We start from the raw sequence: 19,913 nt of genomic DNA on the forward strand, positions 1-19,913 counted from the left end.
TTGGTACCAACTGGTGTTTATTCAGACACACAAATAAAAGAACCTGGTGGTTCAAACAGCTTGTGCTCCTTTTTTTTTGACGGGGGAGGAGTGCAGGGAGGGGTGACACATCATATATATAATATATATATATCTTTAAAAGATCAACATACCACCAGTCCCCCACATGCTTTTCTCTACTGAGCAATATATACAGCCTATTATATATATATGTGTGTGAGTATATATATATGTATATATAAAATATATATTTTTTCAATAGATAACTACATTCAAGTAATGAAACACAGGATTTACAATTTCCCTCTGAGAGCAGAGGAAAAGCAAATTCACACACAATTCACAGAGGAAGTACCACAAAAGCCCAGCCAGATGGGAGCCGAGGCCTCCTTGGGGGACGGGGGGCATGGGCCACAGCAGAAATCACAACCATCACGCTGTTGCTTATCGTGGTGGGCAGGTGGGTGCCGATGACGTGGGGGGGTCCAGCCTGCTCTGCCTGGGCTGGGTCGGCAGGCCCTGCTGGCTTAACCCAGGCTCCCTGGCTGGGGTGGGTGGGGCGGGGGGAGTGGCATGTCTGGGAACCTCAATTTTCCAGGAGCCTCTCGAATTTGGGGTTCACAAAGGAGAAGCCAGCAAATGCTGTTTGGTCCATGGAGTCAATGAGGTTCTTGTCGCTGTAGGAAAGGTGTGGCTTCTCTTTCAGGAACTCCTGGTCGAAATTGCTGTAGTCTCCAGGGGACTTCTGCAAGCAGAGGGCAAGGATGCATTAGCAGGACCCAAGGGGCAACCTTCTGAAGGTTCCTGAGGTTGCGGGGACCTGCCCCCGGGGTCAGAATCCCTGCTGGGCTGGGCCAAGACAGAACTGTCTTTATTGAGAACAGAAAAGGGAGTCTCTCCTTTGGAAAGTAGATGCTGTTTTCCCAGGGGGCTGAGGGATGCGGGCTGGGGGGTCTGGGTCTGGAGGAGGAGAGGTGAGTACCCTCCAGAACCAGGTTCTGGCAGCCTATGGCCCGGGGCAGAAGCCCACCTGTCACCTGTTTGTGTAGGTCCCACAGGCTGAGACTGGCTTTTATATTTTTTAATGTTCAAGAAAAAAAATCAAAAAGAGTACCATTTCAGGACATGTAAAGACTAAATGAAATTCAAATTTCGGCAACCACAGTTAAAAATTTTATTAGTGCACAACCACACCCACTCATTGACATACGAGCTATGGCTGCTTTGAGACTATCTGGCCTGCAAAGCCTGAAATATTTACTGTCAGGCTGTTCACAGAAGTTTGCCAACTCTCTGCTTCTGAGGGTACAATGAAAGGGTGACAGAAAGAGGTCTCAAGCTGGTGGCCCTCAGGCCAAACCCAGATGCAGGTACGACCATTTTGACTACCAGTGGGTTTTAATAGCATTGAGCCAATATTTTTAAATTGGGCAATTTAACATACAAATCCCGATTTCTGGCTTCTTTCAGGCTGGTAGAGCACAGCAGCCTTGGGCCTGTTTCCTGACATGCCCATCCATTCTTGGTGCTGAGACCCCCTTGGCCAGCTCACCCCAGGCTGGTCTGCAATCTCGATAAAATAAGTCTATCCCTCCTTCTATCAAAAGCGGCAGACTGATTTTTCCTACAGCCAGTCTGGCATGGTAGTCACACGCCCAGTGCATGAGGCACCCAAGCTGAAACCCCTGGAGTAGGGTGGGGGTGCTCTGTAGCCTCAGGACCCGAACATGGGGGCAGCTCAGCAGGAACAGCGTGTCCGGACAGAGGACGGGAAGCAGAGGAGAGAAAGGGAGTGGGAGGGAAGAGCTGTGTTCAGAGAAGGGCCACAGAGTCCAGCTTCTGAGGTGTTTGGGGTGCCCTGAATTCTGGCCCCGACCTGTATCTACTTTCCTGCTGGCTTCTTGGTGGCCTCTCTAGATTCTGGGCCTTTGTGCAAACCATCCCTCTTCTACCTTGAATGCCTCCCATCTGCCTTATGCCTGGCCAAGTCTCCCCAGCCCTGCCTATATCCACTTTCTCTCAGAACCCTGCCCTTCTACCGGCCAAATCTCTGTATCTGGGGCTCCTGCCAACAGACCCTCCCAGAGGCATGATCATGTGTGGCCTTGTGACATCTCTTGTACTGCTGTCATTTATCACAAATGATCATCAGTGTGCAAGTTTCTTATCTCTCTGAGGAGCCGGGGCTCCTCCAGCTCTGAGACTGGGCCTCCTACTTTGCTGTGCAGCTTGGAACAGTGCTCTGCACCCAAAAGGCACTCAGCATGTTCAATGTTTATGGGAAAATGGATTGGATGGATGGATGGAAGGAGGAAAGTCTTAACTCTAGTTTCCAAATCATAGTCTCCTGCACAGTGGGTGCAAAAGAACATATATCAAAGGATGAGTGGATCCACAGTCCCCCCATTTTGCTGAATGACTGAGTGAAGAGAGAAAGTGAAAATATAAGGATAGAGGCTGTGACTGTGCCAGGGTGGCTGGGGAAGCAGGTTTGCTAGAAGAGGGGAGAGGAGGAGAGCATTAAATGATGTAGGAGAGAGGTAGGACAAGGAGGAGAAGCCACCCTGGAAGGCAACATCAGGTGGGCAGCCCCCACCGAGCAGGATCACATACCACTCTGGGCTTGAAGGGCGGCTCCACGCCACGTTTCTCCAGCAGAGTCCAGTTGATGGTCTTGAAGAAGGGGTGGATTTTGATGTTCCCTGTCACTCCCAGCCTCCTGGTTGTGTCCCTTTCAAGCAGCTGCAACCCAGCAGGGGCCCCAGTTAGCAACCGAGGGCTGTAGGAAATCGGAGCCTCAGAAAACCCCTAAGCAGGCCCAGGGGTGCCCAGGCTGGTCTGGCCCAGGGGTGCCCAGGCTGGTCTGGCCCAGCCTAGCATCACAGCCCGGGGCCTCTGGGGCTGAGGGATCCTCTCTGGCCTCTGTGCTCCCACTGGAGAAACAAGGCGTGGACTGGGCTGCTGGGACTCTTGGCTGCTGAGACTCATGAGTAAAAGCAGTGGCCATTTGTTGGGTGTTTACTTACTATTTGCCTGGCACAGATCTGAGCATCATGTTTATGTTTTTTCCCAAAAACTCTGTGAGATAGGTTCTCTCCTAGTCTCACTTTGTAGATAAGAGACAGACTCAGAGTTTAGCCTCAGGTCCAGCTATCTCCTGACTCCAAGCTTGTCACTGCTGGGCCAGATTGATTCAGTGCAGGGAACCCAGACAGGCACAGGGCAGGAGAGTGATGCCCCAGTGTGTTAGGACTGGAGCATTAGTGAGGCCCCCTCCCTCAGACAGGAGGCTTCTGGCATTCCCGTGACCTGGTGTCTGCCAGCCCCTGCCCCAGCCAGCCCTGCCTGGGGCCTTGCACCTTCTCCAGGATGTCCTTGGACTCCCTGGTGATCCAGCGGGGATAATATGGTGTGTCCATACGGATGGACTCGAAGAGTTCGTCTTCATCATCACCATGGAAGGGGGACTGACCAATGAGCATCTCGTAGAGAAGGACTCCAAAGGACCACCAGTCCACGGAGAACGAGTACTTCAGGCCCTGCAGGATCTGGGGCAGAGGGGGTGCCGGAGCTGAGGGGGGCCAGGAGCATGAGCCCTGGCCAGGCCTCCTCAGCCTCCTGGCTGTGGCTCAGACATCTCTGTCCCCACCCCGTTGAGATAAGGTGTCTGACTGAGCTGGTGGCCGGGAGGGTGCCCGCTCACCTCAGGGGCTATGTAGTCAGGGGTGCCACAGAAAGTGCTGGCCTGTTTGTCCCCTAACATGTTCTCCTTGCACATCCCAAAGTCGGCGATCTTGATGTGGCCATCTTGGTCCAGCATCACATTGTCCAGCTTGAGGTCCCTGCAGGGAAGGGACAGGAAATGGAGTCAGCAGGGGCCAATTACACTCCTGCCCTCAGCCCCCCATGCCCCATTTTCAGCCCTGTAGGCATAGGACTCCTCCACGGGGACGAGGGAATGAGGAAGAGGAGGGGAAAGAGGTGCTAAAAACAGGTGCTTCCTGTGAGCTGCCTACCGCATGCCGTGTGTTGGACACACTGTCCTACTTCCTGAAGCCCAAAATGAGACTCAGAGAGGTGGCGTCCCTTGTCCAGGGTCACCCAGCTGGAAGTGCCCCAGGTTCAGGTTTGTCTGATTCCAGAAGGGCAGGGAGCCTATCTTTTATGGAGTTAGTTGTTTGAGTAGATAACTTAGAACGTGGTAACAAGTACCAGAAAAGGTAAATAGCACAAGGCCCATCTTCCACTAACCTCGCTCATCAGGCCCTCCCTAGAGTGAATCCAGGCAGGGACGGCACATTATGATGTGCATCACTCCACCTTTTAAGGCCTGGAGCCTAATATTCAGTACACATTGTCCCATGGATTGGTTTCCCACCTGACAACATACCCTGGCATCACCCCACTTCAGTACATAGAACACGGCCTCAGCTTTTTGATGGGTATATATTAATCCACTGCAGGATGGGGCTGTCATTTATTGGGTGAGAATTTATGGAACCAGGCCCTATTGGTGGAAACTCTGCACTTGGATGGGGCTTCAGAGGGAGCTCAATGGCTCCAAGGGAAGGAGACACCATACCTGGTCAGTGCTGTGCTCCCACCAAAGGCATCAAATATGGGCAGGGAGTCCCCAGGCCCCAGAGCTGTGACAACCTCAGCCGAGGGGCCACAAGGAATTCTAGTGGTAGAGTAGGTGGTTTAGGCAAATACTGAACTGAAGACCAATTCCAAGCAGAGATGGAGCCATAGCTGGACCGGGCCCCACTCAGAGCATTTCAGAGATGATAGGGTAGGGCCCCTCCTCCTAAGCACCCCCGACCTCCAGACCCCCGCACCTGTAAATGATCCCTTTCTGGTGCAGAAACTGCAGTCCACAGACTATCTCAGCTGCATAAAACCTAGATGAGAGAAAGACACACACAAAGAGCTCTGAGATTTCTGTAAGGGGCCTCAGCTTCTCTCTGGGTCCTCATCCCTACTCCTAGGGGCAGGAAATGCTACAAACAACTCCACAGATAACCTGGGCCTGATCAAGGCACATCTTATATCAGGAAAGTAGAGGCTAGCAGCCAAGGCGGAAAAGAAAATTATGAAGATAAAGCTCTAAATGAGGCAATTCTCTGTCGTAGCAGTATACACATCCATATAGATATACCTGTACACACACACGCAGTTTGGGGGTGCATGCTAGTCTGGGGACCACACACCAGGGTCCTGCATTGTGCAGGACCACCATCTGCAAGGCTGCACTGGCTGAGGCCCAAGGAGGGGACAGGACCCAGCATGTCTGGGCGGTATTCCCAGCCACAGCTCACCCACCACCCCTGGATTCCCACCCAGGGCAGGCGAGAGCCCTGGCTGGCTTCTCCAGGGAGGGAAGAAATGGAAGGCAGACCAGCAGAAGGCCCTTTCCCCACAGGGCCTCACGTACGTGGCACGGTAGAGCTCAAAGCGGCCCTTGTCCTGGATGTGATACATCAGGTCGCCCCCATTGAGGAACTCCATGACGAAGAACAGGTGGTCCTGTGGGGGAAGGAAGGTGAGCAGAGGCACAGAAGCTGGAGGGAGGCTCCCTCACTGAGGGCCACAGAGGGATGGGCAGGGGGGAGTTGTCCAACAAAAAGCAGGGACAACTCTGTCCTGGGGGATGTGAAGGAGGAAGAATGGCCCTGCCTTGAGGAGTCTGAGGAAGGGGACACAGCCGTGCTGTAAGTGATCAGAGAGGGCAGACGGGCCCTGACCTTGTGAGTCTGAGTGGGAAACTTGGCCCTGACAGGAGCAGGTTGGGGTGGGGGCTGTGGCAAGGACAGTGGGAGGGCCAGGCACCTTGGTCTGGAAGGTACAGAAGAGGTGGGTGAGGAAGGGATTCTCCCCGGCGAGCGCCAGCACCCGCTTCTCCACCATGGTGCACTCCACGTCGTCATCGATCAGAACCACATCCTTCTTAAGGGCCTTGATGGCGAAGAACTCCTTTTTACCCTTCAGCTCTGCAAGCAGCACCTGATGGGTGGGCGGGGGTGCTGAGCGGGGAAGGGCCAGACCAAAGGCCAGGTCGCACAGCCCCACCCAACCAGGAAGCAGCCAGGGAGGGTGGGAAGCAGGTGCCCCTGGGCTCCCTGGGCCTGGGATCTTGGGGCTACCCTGAGGGTGGGGGGCCCCTCACCTTTCCGAAGCTGCCTTTGCCCAGGACCTTGATGAAGGTGAAGTCCTCAATCCTGCACTTGGTGCTGCTCTCCCAGATCTTGCCGTAGGTCCCAGTTCCTGCCCGAGAGATGGCCCTTCAGGCTCAGGTCTCTGCCCTGGAGCCCACAGGGTGGCTCTCCCCTCCCTAGTCCTTCCCCACCAGGTCTCACTCGACTGCACAGGGAGGCCAGGCCCCATGCTGGTGTGGGGAGTAGGGGCTCTCCTGGAAGGAATCGGCATAGCTTACCTGGTACATCATCTCCAGAAACTCCTGGTTTCTTCTCAAAATTCTGGTAGATCCCAACAGCCTCTGGAGGCTCTGATTCTGACTTGCGGGAAGGTCTCTGGAGGAGGGATGGAGGTTGGGGGCCCAGAGGTCATTCCATGGTCAGAACTCCCAGCCCAACCATCCATCACCATGCCCTCAACACCAAAGGGGCATAGCAGGGGCAGAGCCTGGGACCCTCAGAGCATGTGCATGCATGTGTGCGAGCGCACACACACACACACACACACACACAGTTCCAGCAGCATGGGGACACTTTGGTGGTCTGGAAGGCACTGATTAAATACAAGTTTTGCAAATTGAACCCCACCTTCTCAACCACTTACTCGACAGATTTTTATTCATGTTGCCTTCACTTGTGATCAATTCTAGAATTTTAAAGTTCTGTGGCATCCCTCGAGCCCCACCCATTCCCAAACACACACACACACAAATATATATATACACATAAAGGCTTTTAGTTCCAAGTGTTTCAACCTTGCAGTCCTCCAGGTTCACTCTTAAGAACTGCTTGAATAATTAATTTCTCAGGAGAACAAGCCTACCACTCTCTAACGCCTAATTCTTGAGCAGGATCTTCCAAAAGTGCCATCTTGTATAAACACCCTTCACTGCTGTTCCCCAGGAGTTGGAGGTGAGCCCTGACTGGCCCCCACCTCACCACCGTCTATCTAGGGTTCCAACAGCACCTTCCCACCTGAGTAACTTGGTTCAACGCCTCGGCCAGGAGCTTCTGGTTGATGCCGCAGAGGTTGGCCACCTTCAACTGGCACTTGTGGTGCACGTTCATGCCACAATCTGGGGTGGGGGAGAAGCAGGGCCATCAGGACCCCTGCCCAGGCAGAGCCAGACATGCAGTCAGGAGGCTCCAAGAGAATTGTGCCCCTTGCCTTGGGCCCAGCCAAGGGCAGGGAGGCATGCAGGAGAGAGGAGAGAGGGGAGGGCTTTTGGAGGGTCTGCTGGGTTTCTTGCCTTTAGAAAAAAAAGGTATCTGAAGCCATCATAAGCACCTCAAATCTTTCATTTTTAAAGAAAAAGAAAAAGCAAAGAAGTCTGGGACAATGTAGACAAGTCACTTTTTCTCCTGCATCAAGAGGTCTCTTGATTCAGTGAGGCCTAGGGTGGGAGATGGCCCGTGAAGAGCATTTGCTGAGCTGGCATGAGACAGGCCTTGACTGAGCACCTTCTGCCCACCTGCCCCTCAGTGACTCTCTGAGGTCTACTCTACACTGACCCCCTGTTTCACACTTGAGGATGGAGCAGTGGGGCCACCTTCCAATAGTCACATAGCAGGTAAATGGTAGAGCCAGTTGGGCCAGTGGGGAGGGGCCATGAGGCCTCACCCACGTGAGAGCCCCTGAGCAAGGGGGCCAAGCAGGAGTTTCCATAGTCCCACCCCTGCCCCAACCCCGGCTCCCGTGCTGGGGGCACGCACCTTCACACTTTAATCCCTGCTTCACCAGCCCCCAGAGCAGGCTGCCACAGTGGTCACAGAAGGTGGGGCTCATGTAGTTGTAAATCTTGAACCGGTGTGGCATGTCGATATTGAAACGTTCTTTCTGGAACTGGGGTGGGGGGTGGTCATAGGGCAAGGATTACATGCCAGCTCCAGCCTCTTTCTCACCCCCAACCCTCCCCCACCCAAGCGCATGTGTGGCAAGATGCCCAAGAGGGCTCCACAGGGACTGGGAAATCCAAGGGTCCCAGGGCCAAGCCAGGAGAAGGGTGGACAAAGAAAAAGGGGGGAAGGGTGAACCACCCCAGGGAAGGGGTAGGGAGAGCCAGAATCCCTCCCACCCTGCCCCAGGCCTCACTATGGTATCCCGGCTGTTGGCTGCAGTGCCCGTGCACCGACCGATGATCTTGTCGATACATTTCTTGTGGATGGCAGCGTTGCATTCTTGAGGAGGCGCAGGCCCGGGAGGGGGAAGGGAAGGCCCAGAGGAGCAGAGTATGTGAGCTGGCGCCTGCAGGCCAGTCCAGCCCTCTACACAAAGCCACCGTTCTCACCGACGCCCACACCCTCATCTGACACAGGCCTCGGCCTGGAGCCTGAGTTTTCCCCCCTCCAGCTAGGGGCTCTCGGAGATGAGGGAATGCTCCAGGAGTCCCAGTGGGCATGAAGCAGGGCAGAAGTGAGGGGCAGGGGGTATGGTGAGAGAACTGGAGGCAGGGGAGCCCCCCTTTCCCTTTGTGGTCCAGGCAGCAAACAGCTCCTGAGCTCTCTCTCACCTTCATGTGCACAAACATACACAAACACAAACACACACACACACACACACTCCAACACAAAGACCCCTAGACACACATACACAGCATATGTGATAGTGACAAGGCTTCTTACACAGAATGCTTACCTTGCACCAGCCACACTTAAAATACAGCTTTATGTGTTTTATCCTATCTGATCTTTATAATGACTCTATCATCCCTATTCTATAAATGAGGAAACTGAGGCCCAGAGAGGTTGAGTAACTTTGCCTAAGGCCCTATAGCGAGGAAACGGCAGAGCTGGGATTCACACTCAGGCAGGCTGGCTCCAGGGCCTGCGCTCATCCCCACCAGTCCATGCTGCCTCGTGCATGCACCGCCGTGGAGAAGGGTGTGCTCAGATATACACACATCTGAACAGAAGCACGCACACAGCCAGGGGTGGCCTGGTAAAGGTCTAACAGCCTCTCTGTGGGGGAAGAGCCCTGATGGGTAGCACTGGGTGGGTTTCTGTGTAAATATTCCACTGAGGCCTATTTCAGGCTGACAGTGTGATGTCGCTGAACATGAAAGGTTGGGAAGAAACACATACAACTGGCTTTTGTGAGCAGAAGCCAGCCAGCTCCAGTGCTCAACAAATGCAGCCACCGCACACACAGGCACTGCAACGTGGAAAACCTCACATGCACACTCAGGCACACACAGGCTTCATCCAGACATGCCGTCCCAACACAGGGACATAGGCTTTGCTGTAAATGCACACAGGCACTGGCAGGCGCACACGTGTGTGCATACAAACCGGGCTGTGGGGACACTTACGCCTGCACTTGTATCCTTGCTTGTTGAGACCCCTGAAAGGCAAGCGCCCAGGCAGGGTGAGTGGGGGGAAGCACCAGGGTGGGGGCCTCCCCTTCCCCTCCGCTCCCGCTATCCACCCCACCACCCCTCTCCCCCACAGCAGCAGGCACAGCCAGCCTTACCAAACAAAGTCCTTGCACACAGAGCAGAAGGTGGGCTGCCCAAAGAAGGTGGCGATAAACTCGTGGTTCTTGATGTAGTGGATTTTGGCCTGTTTGATGGCTCCACGGCGGTTCATCGTTGGGAACTTGGCCTCGTCTTCACCCCGCAAAGACTGCTTGCAATCTGGGGGCCAGGGAGCAGTGAAGTCAGCCCCAGCCCCTGGAAGAGGCCACACCCTTGCAGTCCCTTCCACGGTGGCCCTGAGCAGATGGCCAACGGTGGCTGCTTCCCTAAACCTCCATTCTGACTCTGGCCTTGGAACCTCCGTCCCCAGCTCAGGTAGGGAGGGGCTTACCTATGTCTTCCAGGAAATACTGCACAGACATCAACACCTTGGCCTGGGGTTGCAGGTCCAGCTGCAGGGGTGAGGGTGGGGGAGTCAATGAGGGCGGGCCTGGGCCAAGCCAGACTCAGAACCCGCCCCCATGGTTGGTTCCTCAAGGCCCTAGCTGGACACCTGTCTGCCCAGAGTGGGCAAGGCCCCACCCCTGAGCCCCACCCCCACCCCTCACCCAGGGGTATTATTACATTTGGGGAAGTGAAAGGATCCAGCCCACACCCAGCTCAGCCACATGGCCCCGGGAAGAGAGTGGGAAAGGAAACTCCCCACCCCCAACCCCAGCTGCCCCTTCACGAGGATCTTAGAATAGAGGCACCCCTGCACATGCAGACAGACTGACACCGCCATGCTGGTTCTCTCTCTGTCGGGGGCCCTGTACGTCCAGTCTCCTCACACAGACTGGCTGGGTCTGAGGGGAGGATCCTTAGCTTCCCCAGGGCCGGGGCCTGGTGACTGACACTGCCCCTTGGGATAGTGGACACAGAACACATTAAGTGTCTCTGCCTGACTGGCTGAGGATTAGGACAGCAACTTCTCTCTTGGCCCAGCCCCTTCAGCACTCATTGGAGGCTGAGCACAGTTCCTGTGGCCAAAGGGTTTTTCCCGGCATGGATATTTTGGCTGTGGGAGGCCACATGTAACCCCAGGGAGCAGGGGCTGCTCTGCTAGCGCTGGACTCCTATGGACACAAAGGGCTCATGACCACAAGCACGTGCAGTCCTGGTTTCGGCAGGTGAGTGGCGGGCCATGAGGCTTCCCCTTCCTCCCCTCCTCACTGTGGAAGATCGTAACTGTTGTCCCCAGTGTCTGCCTGGGCCTAGAATTCTGCAGATTCCAAACAGAACTGAGAACAATAGGAGCCCCTGAGAAGGGGGCCTGGGGCCGGGTGTTGGGGCCAGGACCCACCCTTTCATACAGCTGGAGAAGTTCTACTATATGCAAATCCTCCCTTTTCAAAATTAAAAGGGGAAAAAGTAGCCACAATCCCACGGAGGGCTCTCTTTAGTGCCTCCTATATGCCAGGTTCTGCAGTGAGCCCTTCACATCCAGCTGCTCATTTCATTGGAACGCCTGACCCTGAGGTAGGCCTTTTAGTAGCTTCTCCTTTTACAGATTCAGAAACAGGCTCAGAGGGGCTGGGGATCTGATGGATCACAGAACCAGGACGCAAAGCCAGGCCGTCAGCTGCAGAGCTGCACCAGTGCCCACACACACGCATGCGCACGACCATGGCTATGCCCTCACCCAGAACTCGGCCTTGCCGTTGTTCTTCTTGCAGCGTTCGGCCAGCACTGACACACCCACTGTCACCTCGCACATGGGCTCCTCCGCGGCTCGCATCAGCACGATCTGGATGACTCGGCCCTCATAGATGTGGGCATCAAAGGTGGACTTCCACTCCGGGTACATAGTGGGCTTCTTCTGTACCAGCGTCTTCCCGCGCTCTGTGACAGGCCAGGCAGGCAAGGTTGGGCTAGGGCCCCTCTGCCCCTCCCTCCCTGGTCTTCCCACAGCCTTCTGCTCCATGGAATCTACCTGGCTCTCTACCTGAGGGCCCACTGTGGCCTCCCAGTGTCCTTGGGCCCAAGTCTTCAGTCCTTAGCCCTCACAACCAAGCTCTGCTCACCTCCCCAACCCCATCCCACAACATGCTCTAGAACACAGACCTGCCAGCAGTGCCCCCAGGGCTCTCTGCTAGGTCCCACCCCCAGGCCTTTGCTCTTGCTGTTCCCTCTTCCTGTGACCTTCTTCCTCCAGCCCCTCTTAGATGTCACCTTCCCTTATTCATTCACTCAGTGAATGCTGCTGCAGGCTCCCACGGGCCAGCCACCATACTGGAGGTGAGGAACGTGGCAGAAAGAAAAATTAAACCCAGTATCTGTCTTCCTAGAGCCCCAGTCCCAGGTGGAGACATGAACCAGTTCATCCTCAAGTGAACATTAAATCACAGCAGTAATGAAATTGGAAAGGGCAAGGCCAGTGGTTCTAGAACTGCCTATGGTCAGGTGGCCTGCCCCAGCCTAATGTTTGGGGGAGGCTTCCGGGAGGAAGGGACAGCTCAGCTAAGACCTAAGGATGAGCCAATAGTTCACCAGGTGAGGGTAGGAGCAAGGACTGGTGTGAGATGTTTACTTCTTCTAGGAAGACCTCCCTGACTGTGGCCTGGGATGGTACCTCCTCCGGACTTCCCTATCACAGGCTTCATTGTCTGGCTCTCCTGCCTGACTGTGAGCCTCATGAGGGCAGGGCCAGGTCAGCCCTGAAGCAAGGCAGTGTCCTCAATGCCCAGCATAGGGCCTGCCACAGATGGACACATGGAGCTCCCATAGGGAGACCACTGTTGGGTGAAACAACCAAAGGCAGAGGAGCCAGGAGCCCTGAGCCTCAGAGAAGGTTCCATGTAGCCAATGAAGGCAGCCCTTTGGGCACTGGGTGACTTCTGCTGTCCTCCATCACCAGCTGGGCTGGGCAGGGAGATGAGGAAGAGAAGGAACCCTCAGAGGTTCTAGAAGAACAAGGCACAGCTTCCTCCACTGTCTCCTCCTGGCTTTGAATTTCCAGCCCCACTGGCTGCTGCAGCACAGGTAGGATCTAGCCTCCAGCCCTACCTGTGCTGAGCGCTTCCTTCATCTTCACAGCACAAAAGGGCTGGCTTGCTTCATCCTCGGTCTGCAGGGACCCCAGCTCATAGGAGTTGAAGGCAATGCGCAGGAATGGTGCCATGTTGGGACCTGCAACAGGGCTGTGTAGACAGAAGGTGTGAGGTGGGGCAGCAGGGACAGCCCTGGGAGGTGGCCAGGTATCTGCTCCCCCCAGGGCTCTCACAGCATTGAGTTGGTGCTTAAAATGCACTAGTCCTAGTTGCTGTTAGAACTGAGAAGTTTTATTTAAGTCTGGATTTGTGGTATCCCTGATAAAACTGGAAAATGTGACATCAGGCCCACCAGGCAACATCTGGCTGGTACTACCCGCCTTGTGGGACAACGCTGCCAGTCCACTCCAGGCCAGGGGCCCCCTTTCACTCCTCTCCAAATACTACCTGAGCCCTGGAGGTATTTGAGTCTATGATCCCTGAGTTATTCAATGCCTCCTTTAATACCCAAAGGCTGGGCACCTACTTCGTGCAGGTACCTAGTGTGTGCTGGGCTCCAGAACTTCAATGCTGGCCAAGATGGATGGGACAGCACCCCTACCTCCCCATACCCTGCCCTGTGCAGCCCTCCTTGGTTTCCACAGTTTGGTTTTTGCTCATAACTACCCAGGCAGACAAGCAGGGCCAAGAGGACCACCCCATTTTTCAAATGGAGAGACTGAAAGCCTGAGGCTGAACCAGAACCTAAAGCTGGGATTCTACTAATTAAGCACCCACTCCATCCGGGGACCAGCGTGGTAAAAGACCCCACCCAGATCAGTGTGCCTTACTCTTCTGAACCCCAGCCCCCTTGGGGTCAGGTACCTCTCGCCTACCTGGAAGGCTGCCTGTACTTTCAAACTAATTTTTTCCAAATAGAAAACTATTTTAATGTTGAATGCATGCTGAATTTGCTTTTAAAACCACACAGGTTGGCCCCACACACCCCCGTTACTCATAGTTCCTCAAATCAAGGGTCACTATGGGAGGTGACCCCAAGGGTCTTTTGGGTTATCATGCAGGACGCTCACCGGTGCAAGCCCACAGGCACACACTCATACAACTACACAGACACTGGCTCCAGGTCTAGGCCCCACAGCAGGGAGCTCCAAAGCTGTGGCTGCAGGAATGCTCACTCACATACATGCACATATGTACTCTCTCCATCCTGAACATTAACTGGCACAGAGGCAAACTCAGACATGCACCCCTACCTACCCACCCATACACATGTCTGTGTGCACATGCAACAGCCCCCCTGCCCCTGGGACAGCTCCCCCCAGCTCCCCCATAAGGCTGCCAGAGCAGCAGCCAGCTCTGCCGGGAGCTCCCAACCCAGATGAGCTCACAGGAAACACTGACCTCAGCCTGAAGCCCAGCCTAGTAGCCTGGCCAGTCCTCTGAGGCCAACAGCCAGAGTAGAGGGGAGGGATCAGGCGGGACAGACTCCACCATGACCCCTGCCCAGGCCTGGCTCTTACTCGGAGGGAGTGAGAGCGGATGTGTGAGCTCACGTCTGGGCCCAGGCACCCAAGCCTTCAGCTGGAGACCAGCCAGGCCAGGGAGGGAAAGCCAGCTGTGGGCAGCTGCTGTCTCGTCCGTGGGCCCAAGCAGGCATGAGTGTGGAAGCTGGTGCATGTGGTGCGGATGCATGTGGATGTGACTGCACACCAATGGAGATAGGTGCCTGTGAGGACGTGTGGATGGGTGGCAGGTAGTGGGCACTCAATCAGCGCTAAAGCGGAGAGGGAGCTGCATGGGCCTGGCCGGGAGTGTGCATAGGAGTATGGGGGAATGTGCTATACACCCAGCAAAAGGGCATCATGTCTTTCCTGCCACTCTGCCTGACCTGGGGGTCTAGAATGATCAGCAGGGCCCCTGCACGAGCACACACTTGCCACATGTCTGCACCCACATTCCAAGGGCCTGGTCCCAGCAGATGTGGCTCAGCCTCATGCTTCCCAACAAGATAACCTCGAGACCCAGGTGGGGCAATGACGGACTTCCTGAGTATCTCAAAGGAAGAGGTCGAGCAGGCAGGCAGGCAGGGACAAAGGTGGAGCAGCTGTGCTGCAGGGGTCTGGGCTCCTGGGGGAGATGGGGTCAGGGCAGCCCCAAGTAACAAAATGATGGTCAAGCTTCCTGGGTGCAAGACCCTGATACCCACACCGCCTTGGCTGTGGGACTCTGCAGGTCACTTGGCTTGAGCCTCGGTCACCTCCATCTTCCAGATGAGGAATGGTCCCTTGGTGCAGGGCTGCCATGATGATGGAACTTGTGTAGGACAAGAACCAACACCAACCCCACAGGCCTCGGTGGGGGGTCTTCTTACAGCTATCACCCCTTCTTGCTAGCAGCACCCTTCTTTCACCCATACACCTCCCTTCACAGTTTACAAAGTACACTCACATCCCCATCACATCCACTCCACGTCCCAAGAGCCTGGGGAGGCGGTGCTGATAACTGACCCCATGCCTCAGATAGGGAAACCAGGTTCCCAGGAACAGAGCTGCTCATCCTGGAGCAGCGGGTGTGCTCAATGCCTGCCGGCCAGCTCTTCCTCACCACCTCCCGCTGGGGCTCAGTCCAGGTGACCCACAGGCTCCAGGTCACCCAGAAGGTGTCCATGGGACCGCCCGGGGCTGCACAGTGGAGACAGGGTCACCAACCTGCCCTCCAGCTCTCTATAGGCACACTCAGAGCAGCTGCTGCTCACAGTCAGTTAGAAGCCACCAGAGGGAAAACCACAACCACAGCAGACCCAGCCCTGGCCCCAAACCTGCACAGACAGGCCGCAGCGCCATGAGGAAAGGGACACATGGGCGGCTCTGGGGCTACTTGACAAAACACTAGGGTTAGGTCACTAGCCCCAACTACCCAGGCCTAAGCCTAGAGCATGGGCCCTGGCCAGATTCTACCACCTCCTCCACACCAACTGCACTGCCCAGACCCCCGGAGGGAAAAAGACACTGTGAGGCATCTTCATCCCTCACCACATGACCCTGGGGGAGGTCCTGGGACCCTGCACACTAGGTCCCCCCTGCACAGAGGAGCCAGAGTCACCCACCTACCTTGTAGAGCATCTAAACACCGGCGGGAAGGCCAGGGGGTGGAGTGAGCACAAAAGTGAGGTGGGCCAACTATTTATAGCCCCCATGCAAATTGGCTCAGGCCCATAGGCCGCAAAGGAAGGCCACTGGCTCAACCTCGTCACCACTCTGCAGGGCCATGGAGGTGGCAGGGGCTGGACCCCACACAGGCCTCCAGGGGACCAGCTCCTTGGAACCAGCTGAGGCCAGCCAGGCCTTTCCCAGCTGCCTGTGGGCTTCTGGTCTCTACTCCCTTCCTTCTCCAGCCTACAGCAGAGGCAGCCCCATGAAGCAGAGAGCACCAGACTTAAAGTCAAAGGGCCTGAGTGTGAATCTCAGTGCCTTCACTTATAAGAAGGATTGTCCTTCTCTGACGCCAACACGCACCAGACTAAGCTTGTTATGGCATTAACTCACTTTATTCCTGTGCAGGCCCCAGAGGTGAGTGTTTTACTGATGAAGAAACAGGCTCAGAGAGGCTAAATGACTTGCCCAAGATCACACAGCCAGTAAGTGGTAAAAGGATCTGAATCTGGGCCTGCCTGATGTGGCAGCCCACGTTCTTTCTGGTTTACCATGTCAGGAAGAAGAGACGAAGGGCAAGAGGGGGCAGAGGCAGAGACAGATAAATGTGCCAGGAGCAATACACACAAACACAACCAGGAGAACAGAGAAAACAAGGAAAGGAGTGAAGGGACCAGGAGACAGTTTCCCTGTGCTTGACCAGAGTCCATCCCCACCAACCTCCTTCAGGCTGGTCCTAGACCTGACCTTGGGGACTCCCCTCCTCCCAACTACTGTACAAAGAGGGTGGTACAGAGCCCTGAACTGCTACTTTCCCTCCTGTCCCAGCCGCTTGGGCCAGACTACAGTTCTCAAAACCTGGGGAACATCTGGCTGGATCCCAGCCCTTGGGGATGAGGACTCGCTGGCCCTGTTACCCACTGTGCCCAAGAACAGCAGCCTAGGGAAAAGGAAAGGCAGGGCCAGGCCGGGTGGGATCAGGCGGGCTTCTTCCTCCAGGCAGTAGAAACCTGCTCCTAGCCAGTCCAGGGTAGTGGGCAAGGCCGATCTCGAGGTGACCAGAATGACTGCACCAGTTGAAGCTCATGGTGCAGAGGACAAGTGTGCACGTGACACATCCACGTGTGTGTGTGTCCCAGTAAAGGAGGGTGGGGAGGCATGGCCTGGGGGGCGCCATCAGGAATAAGAACGCATTTTCTCGTTTTTCTACAACAATCACATGTAACTTGTTTGATAACAATTTTGTTAGAGGTAAAAATAAAACCCATCAAGCCAAAATGTCTCCCAAAAGGTAGGCCTTCAGAAACGGACATGCCCAGCCCCTCTCTGTACACAGGGGAAACCAAGGACAGGGCCCTGCAATGAGGGTCCCCAGCCCCTTTATCCGGCCTGGTCCCCTGAACCCCAGCCCTTCCCTGGCATTTGATTCTGTCTTACAGGCCACTGGGGGATGACTGCTGGACACAGGAGCAAAGTGGGGCCCAAGAAGAGAGGCCTTGGCCAGGCTCTTGGGGAGAGCGTGAGAATGGGGAGGGAGGCTCCCTCAGAAAGCCTGCCAGGTCTGCCTGTAAAACAAGAGGCAGCAAGCTGAGGTCAAGCAAAGCAAGGGTGAGTAGGATTAGCCGAGGCCCTCAGGGTCTGGGGTCTGGCTCCCTTAAAAAGACCACTGAAGAGTGGGGGACGCACCCCTCCCTTGCAACCCTCTCCCACACACACCTGCCCAGCCCCGGGCTGGCCTCTGCCTTCTGCCCACGGAAGGTGCCACCTGCTGCCAGTCAAGGGTGGTGGTGGTGGCAGCAGAGCAAAGTAGGGCGGTGTGGACCTAGGCCCTCTAGGGATGCAGACACCACCTAGAGAGAACTCAAGGTCCAGCCCATATCGGTCTTCAGAGATGAACAGAAGGATGAGGAAACACGGAGGCCCAGGCAGTGAGACGGAAGGACAGTGAGAGGCAGCGTGATCAGCAGGAGGGAGCAGGACTAGCCCTGGCAGGGTTGCAACAGGGCAAGGGGGCTGGGCATGGCAGAAGCTGCCGGGCTGGGCAGGCAAGCGGGCGGCAGCTCAGCTGTGAGGATGGCTTCCCCAGATGGCCTTGCCAGACAGAAGCAAGTCAGCGAGGCCACGGGGGTTTCACAACCCAGGAAATAGGCTCAGCAAGAAAAGCAGGAGGTAGGGGAGGGGAAGGGCTAGAAAGACCCTTCCAAGGCCTTCCCCCAGGGCCTGTGCCACAGCCCTCGTGTCCTGGGAGGAGGACCAGCCACGGTCTCACGTCATGACCAAGTCTCAGCACAGGGGATGCTCCCCACACCTGCTTTCCCCTAGCTGAGACTGCCTTCTCACCCTCTCCCTTGCCACACACAGACCCTCCCCTTCCCCAGTGACCCCTTCTACACGTCACCACTCTTGGTCTCTCCCCCTCCATTCTCCTTCCAGTCTTCTCATAGCTTGGAACCTCCTGGGCTCCCACTGCCCTTGGAGAAAGCCCATATGTTAGCCTGGCCCTGGCCTGCACACCACCTCAGATCTCACCCCTGGCTACCCTGTGAACACGTGCCTCACTTTCCAGGCTCCCTGCTTTTGCACATGCTGGTCCCTCAGCCAGAATGTCCTCCTGAGCTCCTGCATATCCTTACAGATGGCTCTAAAGTCCAGCCAGAGAGGATCCTTCCCCACTTGCCAGAAAGCCAGATGCTCCTCCAACTCACGTGCCTCTGCCAGTAATCTGTGCAGGTGTCTGGGATCATGCTCACACGGAGGACCTGGGTATCTCTGCTTGTAGCTCAGCCTTCTCAGCCCCGGCCACACATCTGACTGTCCTGGGGACATTCAAAAATTCCACTGCTGGCCGATCTGGCCCACTGGAATCCAATGAGAATCAGAGGTGAGGCCCGGGCAGCAGAATTGAAACTTTTGCTTTTGCCATACACTCAGAACCAATAAAAGACCTAGCCCCTCCCCCAGGAAAATCCATGCCTGTGATGACATGATTCCGCACATGATAGGGTGGGGGCTGTAGGTCTCAAAGGCCCAGCCTGGCCTCAAGTGGCCCCTAGCCTCATCCAGCCCAGCCAGTGGGCATCACAGTTAAAAGACATACCAGGTCCATGGAACTCACAGCCCAATGGGGGACAGTCACTAAACACGTAATTACAAAGGAGGACATGACCACCACTTGGGCGTGAGCAGAATGGGGGCTGGAAGGGCCTGTCGGCTGGGAGTGTCAGAAAGGGCTTCAATCTGAGAGATGCCCAGGAGTGCCATGGTCCCACTGGGCCAGAAGGTCTGGAAGGGTCTGAGGGGCAGGTTGGGACCTTGGCTGTCACTGGCTCACGCTCATCTCTGCTAGCACATGTGTGGTGTAGAACTTCCCTGGGGACACAGTCCATACCAGGCACAGGCTTGAGTCATTCAGCTGGCCCTAGTATGGGGGAAGCCCTGGGCTCAGCCAGAAGGAAGACTCCAGGTACCCCAAAGGGAGGAACAAGAGCCCCTTCATGGCAAGACTGAGGACAAGGGGGCCTCTGTGAGAAGCATGGGGCGGGGGGACTTCAAGGCCTTCCCCAGAATAACCACACATGTGTGCACACATGGGCACACCCACCAACCCAAACACACAGTGACACGTGGGGAGCCCTGCTTGCAGTTGGAGACAAACACACAGCTGTAACCACAGGCACACACACTCCTGTAACAACTCAGAGACATACACTGAGAAACACACCCCTGCTCACTGGCTCTTGCCTGCTGACAGACATCCAGGCCCACACAGATCACACAAGACATCCACACCCACATGCATTCACCAGCACAGAGAGATCTGTGTGCATACAGGGAGCTGCGAGCACATAATGTACGAACAGGCGCAGAGACACTCCAGGCAGGCACCAAGATAAACTCACAAGCCTGGAAGAACCCACACGTGCCTGACTAGGGTCTGGCACCAGAAAGTCCAAATGTAGCTTTTTCTACTGCAACCCCTGGGGCACAATGGCAGAGGAGGGAAGGGCAGCTGGGCATTGGGCAGCTGGGCCTCCTCACTGAGGCAGGTGGAACAAGTCCCTCCTGGCCCAGGGCAAAGTCCAAAGTGCACAAGGGAAGGAGTGGGCCAGTCAGGCTCACCGTTGG

General features: G+C 55.7%; 1 protein-coding gene across 2 annotated transcripts in view; it reads right to left on the bottom strand.

The window, feature by feature from the left end:
* Positions 1-19,913, bottom strand: part of PRKCD (protein kinase C delta) — a 28,876-nt gene continuing 8,963 nt past the window's right edge. For both annotated transcript variants that reach the window (XM_032458274.1, XM_032458273.1), the window contains 17 exons: positions 12,653-12,786; positions 11,289-11,488; positions 9,999-10,059; positions 9,664-9,826; positions 9,503-9,534; positions 8,287-8,372; positions 7,908-8,037; positions 7,170-7,270; positions 6,434-6,530; positions 6,167-6,264; positions 5,830-6,003; positions 5,435-5,526; positions 4,839-4,901; positions 3,704-3,842; positions 3,360-3,548; positions 2,614-2,742; positions 1-745 (listed from right to left, as the gene is read on the bottom strand). In XM_032458274.1, the coding sequence (XP_032314165.1) occupies positions 587-745; positions 2,614-2,742; positions 3,360-3,548; positions 3,704-3,842; positions 4,839-4,901; positions 5,435-5,526; positions 5,830-6,003; positions 6,167-6,264; positions 6,434-6,530; positions 7,170-7,270; positions 7,908-8,037; positions 8,287-8,372; positions 9,503-9,534; positions 9,664-9,826; positions 9,999-10,059; positions 11,289-11,488; positions 12,653-12,767 (2,028 nt within the window). In that variant the 5' untranslated portion in view covers positions 12,768-12,786 and the 3' untranslated portion in view covers positions 1-586. The remainder of the gene's footprint in view (positions 746-2,613; positions 2,743-3,359; positions 3,549-3,703; positions 3,843-4,838; positions 4,902-5,434; positions 5,527-5,829; positions 6,004-6,166; positions 6,265-6,433; positions 6,531-7,169; positions 7,271-7,907; positions 8,038-8,286; positions 8,373-9,502; positions 9,535-9,663; positions 9,827-9,998; positions 10,060-11,288; positions 11,489-12,652; positions 12,787-19,913) is intronic.

This window comes from Camelus ferus, chromosome 17 (assembly GCF_009834535.1).
Source record: "Camelus ferus isolate YT-003-E chromosome 17, BCGSAC_Cfer_1.0, whole genome shotgun sequence".
NCBI lineage: Eukaryota > Metazoa > Chordata > Mammalia > Artiodactyla > Camelidae > Camelus > Camelus ferus.